Raw genomic sequence first — 5874 nt, forward strand, 5'->3', positions numbered from 1 at the left:
AGCCCTTCATCAGAAACGCCCTTCACTCGTCAGTCTAAAAAGTGTTCTTCTTCACGACAATGCACATCCACACGTGGCACGTTTGATGCAACACAAGATTATGGAGTTGGGTTGGGAAGTTCTCCCCCATCCACCATATTCTCCATATATGGCACCATCAGATTACCATATTTTTCATTTGCTGCAACACCATCTTAATGGGAAAACGTATGCAAATGTGGAAGGTGTTAAAGAGGACATCGACATGTTTTTTGCTTCAAAGCCAAGTGATTTCTTTAATCAGGGCATTAACAACTTGATTATAAGATGGAAAAGCATCATCGATAAGAATGGAGACTATTTCATTTCATAAAAGTTTTGTCTTGATATAAAAGTTGTTCGGATTTTTCATCTAAAAAAAGCGACATTAATTTCTTTACGACCTAATATGTGTGTGCAAGATTTCACTGTTTCGCCAAGAAATCGTGGTTTGTATGATGTTATCTAGATCAGGAGTTCCCATACTGTGGGCCGTGGCAAAAACACACAGTACACACTCAATATCTATAGATTCACTGGGTGGGGTACCTCAGTCAGGATGCGAAATTTTCTATGGTGGTAGGGGGGGGGGGGTCTGAGAAAGCTTGGGAACCTATGATCTAAGGTTACAAGAAGTCTACCACTGATGTCACTGTCAATTTCAGAAATTCATGAAACTTACCTTCTTCGCCATCTGGTCCAACTTCCACTACTAGAAGTAAACAAAAAACAAAAAACTTAGATATAGAAACATATTGTATTTAACTATAAAATCAATAATTCGTAAGTAACATTTTAAACAAAAGAAGTTGAAGGTAAAGATCATTAGAAATTGAAATGTTTACAACTTCTCCTAAAACTTTCACACCTTCACGACCTTTTTCTGTTATTGCCATACGTTAGTCCTAAAACTTTCACACATTCACGATCGTTTTCTGTTATTGCCATACGTTAGTTCTAAAACTTTCACACATTCACGACCTTTTTCTGTTGTTGCCATACGTTAGTCCTAAAACTTTCACACATTCACGGCCTTTTTCTGCTTTTGCCATATGTTAGAGAACATCTTTTGTCATTAGCACAAATCAGTCTCTAGATTAAAACAAATTTACTCCCTCTTTGTAATTAAAACACACCCATGGCTCTTTCTTGCCATAACCACGCATTCGAGGACATCTTTTGTCATTATCACACCTTTACATCTCTTGATTAAGTTTCACTTTCCCTCCTGTCATTAACACATCTTCAAGTTCTCCTTTTGTCATCGACACATCTTCACGATCTTCTTCTGTCGTTAATACACGTTATTACAATACCTTCACATCCATCACGATAAATTCACTATTCTATTATGTTATTACCACATCTTCCATCCATTTTCTTTTGTTACAACCAATTCACGATCCTCTCCTGTTATTTACATACATTAGCGAATCTTTCCTACATTACCACATCTTCACATAATTTTTTTTCGTTACAACCAATTCACGATCTTTTTCTGTTATTTATACACTTTAGCGAATCTTTCCTACATTACCACATCTTCACATCATTTTTTTTCGTTACAACCAATTAACGATCTTTTCTGCATCGCCACATCCTCACACAATATCGGTTGACATTGCCACGTGGCTTGATGATTTTAATATAGAGTACTGAACTCTCTGTATAGTATTCTGTTAGCATAGTATTCTGGGACCGAAAGTTAATCATATAACTGCAAATGGAGGCATTTAAGCTAGTGTCACATTTACACTATTCCTACATGCTTCAAATAAAAGCATTTTATTAAGATTACAACAGAAACCTCGTCTCTACCTCTTAACAACCAAAAGATGGTAAAAAACATTCGTTAGGCTTCTCCTTATGGTGGACAATCACGTGACACACTCACTCTAAATATGTCTATTTAAAATTAGAGACAAACATAGATTAAAAACCATCCTAACAGCTAACACTATTTTTAAAGCTTTCCTACCAGAAGAAGGCTGGATTACAAGATACGCTGGATCAACCTGCAAGTCACCAACGTACCCTCGACTGACGGTTTGGTTTAGCTTGGTAGTTAAAGCTGACATATGGTGGGCAATGAAATCGGCATCAGTCAGTGTGGTACCTTCACGTGGCCTTGTTTCGAGAACGATGATCATCATGGTCACCAGGACAGTATTGTTTTCTGTCTTGGTGCTATCAAAGATTTATTAAGTACTGAGTACGAACAAAAAAGTACTATGTTCGTTAAAGACTATAAAAAATACCGAGTATGTACATTAAAGCAATAAAGAAGTAGTGACTACGTTCGTTAAAGACGATAAAAATACTGGCTACGTTCGTTACAGACGATAAAAAATACTGGCTACGTTCGTTAAAGACAATAAAAAGTACTGACTACGTTCGTTAAAGACGATAAAAAAATACTGACTACGTTCGTTAAAGACGATAAAAAAAACTACTGGCTACGTTCGTTAAAGGTAAGAAAAACGAATATTAATTATGCTGAAAGGAACATGAACTTTAGTACGGTCATTTCAATGTAAATACAAATCAACTTCTGAATTATTTCATCCTCGCACATTAAATATGCACCGTATAGATTAAAGAAAGTGGCTGGATAGTAATGGTTGTTTGTTTGAACTAATAGACTACAGAGAAGACGACTAGTCAAAACAGCACCCCCCACACACACACACCTTTCCCCTCAACTCTATCACATGAACATTAAATATGCACCGTATAGATTAAAGAAATTAGCTGGATAGTAATGGTTGTTTGTTTGAACTAATAGACTACAGAGAAGACGACTAGTCAACAACAGCACCCCCCAACTCTAGAACTACTCTAATCGAAAGGTGGGATTTAACCGCCGTTCTTAGAATGCACTCATGAACCCAAACTGCGGAATACAAATTTGCGACAAGGTGACGTGAATTATGGACCAGTAGATTCACAATCCTAACCACTAGGCCACACCTGACCCCGAATGGGTAGTAAAGTTCTAAAATTGTTAAGTCCGTCGATCTATCTATCCATCAATTCATTTGCCAGGACTATTAGTTTGTTGTAATTTACAAAGTTTGATTGTAAACGTATAAGTGTTGCACGACATTTCTCTTTTATTCCTTAAGTATTATTTAGTTCAATAGAAATATGTAAAAAAATGTATTTTTCTGTGCCACACTTGTAAACCTAGTTTGATTTATCAATAAAAAGTAGAAATATTCCTATACTTATTCTTATTCATCTTTCTACTTATCTAAAATGTTCTTTTATATGCAAATGTTTACAGGTTTGGAAGCCGAAATAGCAATTTTCGTTCTTTTGTAAGTAGTATAGAATAATGTGTTTATATAAGTTTCCTAAGTTTTCGTGCAGGTGTTATGCACGTGGTTATGACATTCATTTTAATCTGATGTCAACAGGTTGTAAACATGCTAATATTTTTACTTAGGTAAAGGTTACATACAGCAATGGCTATCTCATAGAAGCTTGTATCAGTTTTGTCCTGTGTCTGTGTCTGCTCTCTGGGATGGGACAAACCCATCTCAAGGGGTGACACAGATACTGGTACAAATAGGTATGAGTTAACGTTTTCTCCCTTGAATATATTATTTATGTTACATACAAGCCTATCCATCTCCACTAGCTAGTTTGAATATAAACACTTAGAGGCTGGCCAGTTTGGTAAATATACATAACTTATTGTGAATAATAACTCTGATTATTTGGTCACTTGTGTTTGCTTTATTTTATTTTTCTGTGGTGCGCCTGAACTCCATGAACTTGATAAATATAGATAATTTGATTATGTGACCAAAGGATTTGTTATTGTGGGGTCTATTATGAACATACTTCTTTTGTCATTTTACTTTATGGCATTGTAACATTTGTGAACAGTGATCATGGACGGAGAATTTCTGAAACTACATAGAACTTTTGGCAGAGAGGAAGAAGCTATGATTGAAGTGAAGACTTGATATAATAATATGACAAGGATTAAGAGAAGAACTCTCCTAGACCCAGAGCTTTTACCAGCAATGGTGAGGGCTATATCCACCTTCTTTCTTCGTCCTCGAGACAGTGTCTGAAAACTGGCTAGGGAAATCCAGGCTGCTATTACATGACTTCTTATGGTTATTTCCTCTGGTCTGGAGCAGAGGAAGTCATAGTGACGTGACGATTACTTCCTCTGTTCAGGAACATAAAGCAGCAGAGAAAGTCACAGTGAAATAAAGATTATTTCTTCTGGAACACAGAGCAGCAGAGAAAGTCATAGTTAGTGATGTCGAGCAGCCTGAACTTCCCGAAAATTACTGGGATGATCGTTTTCGACACTCTTGAAAACCTATGCATCACAAAACATTGCTTTGAGTCACCTGAGGCTAAGGAAAAGCAATGGGATGTATATGTCAGAAAAACTTTGATGCAAAACACTATGATGGTGTCATGCAGAGCAGCTAGTGTCACGTCACGATCCATCAGATGTTGAAGTGGATTAGTCTCATCATTACGATGATAAACATTGCCACACATCATGGCACTCTCCAAAACATAGCTTGCCTGTGGATGTCTCGTTCATCAATATGGGCATGTCTCGACTTATGGAACAAGAAAATACCTCCTTCACAGCAGTAGAGTAGCTTCACTATAATTAAGTTACAATTGTAATGGAAACAGATAAACCCATCAATGTTAAACTTGTGAGTAGTTAGGTGGCAGGTCAATCGGTAGATTAACCAGTGAAAGGGAGTTGCAACCCTTACTTTCTGAGCTGTCAAATGTTGTTTCATGATAAAATGTATGTACACGTGTACAATATGTGCTAGCCACTTAACTATCTCACAGTTCGAACAGTGATTGGGTGAAAAAACCATGGCTAAGTAGACTGTTGGCAACTCTCACTTTGTGAGCTATCGAACGGTATTTGGTAATGAGACATTGATCAAATGTCTTGTGATAATCATTTATCTAGCTGATTTGTGGTGACATTTTCCAGGCTGTTAAAGAATGTGGCTTCAAATATTGATATGTTTAGTAAATATCACAGTGATTATTTTAGACTGCACTAAGAAGTAGACACAAAGTGTTCGTGTTTTCTTAATGCAGGTAAGTAATATACATGCTCACTGATTATTTTAGACTGCAATACGAAGTAGACACAAAGTGTTCGTGCTTTCTTAATGCAGGTAAGTAATATATATGATCACTGAGAGAAAGACACCTGCTTCAGAATGTACACCACACCAAGTGAAAAACACAGTGTACATATTGTTTTTATCGGTGTTCGTGAAGGAATATCTTGTAGTGAAGCATTTGAAATATTCATAGATTAAGTGACTTAGTTTTTATGAAACGAAATCACAATTACCTGTCTGTTCGAAATTTATACAATTAAACTAGTTCCAAACTTTGGGTGTTAGTTCTAAATGTTTATCTCGATATTATTTCCGAGTAAGGTAGTCAATCGCAAATAACGAACTTTACGTTAGCTACATTTAGCTGTAGTTTATAACGTAATTTCTGTGTGGACTTTAAGAATATAATTAAAGATTTATTTGTGAATTGACTTATTTATTGAGATTATGTGTAACTTATATCGGAAAAGAGGTTGGCGTTGTGAACAAACATGTTAAAAGATATTAAAGGTTAGAAGCTTTGGTTACTGCTTGTAAAGTAGTTGGCCTCATTTTCACTTACCTGTGTTAAATATGATGACAGTTTTACTGCTCCTTCCCCCCCCCCCCCAATGGACCCAAGCTCTGTCTCTATGACAACCAGAAAGTGGTGAAAAAAAAAACTCGCTTGTAAGTGAGATGGTCGAACTTTCTGACTAATATGGAACTTAATTGAATAAGTAGA

The 5874-nt window shown here is 36.3% G+C and overlaps 1 protein-coding gene across 1 annotated transcript in view; it reads right to left on the reverse strand.

Moving 5' to 3' along the window:
* Positions 1-5874, reverse strand: part of LOC106461132 — an 82369-nt gene that overhangs the window by 2652 nt on the left and 73843 nt on the right. The window contains exons 14-15 of the mRNA XM_022388003.1: positions 1997-2205; positions 701-730 (exon numbers count right to left, since the gene is read on the reverse strand). Coding sequence (XP_022243711.1) covers positions 701-730; positions 1997-2205 — 239 coding nt within the window. The remainder of the gene's footprint in view (positions 1-700; positions 731-1996; positions 2206-5874) is intronic.

The sequence above is a fragment of the Limulus polyphemus genome, unplaced genomic scaffold (genome assembly GCF_000517525.1).
Source record: "Limulus polyphemus unplaced genomic scaffold, Limulus_polyphemus-2.1.2 Scaffold903, whole genome shotgun sequence".
Classification (NCBI taxonomy): Eukaryota; Metazoa; Arthropoda; class Merostomata; order Xiphosura; family Limulidae; genus Limulus; species Limulus polyphemus.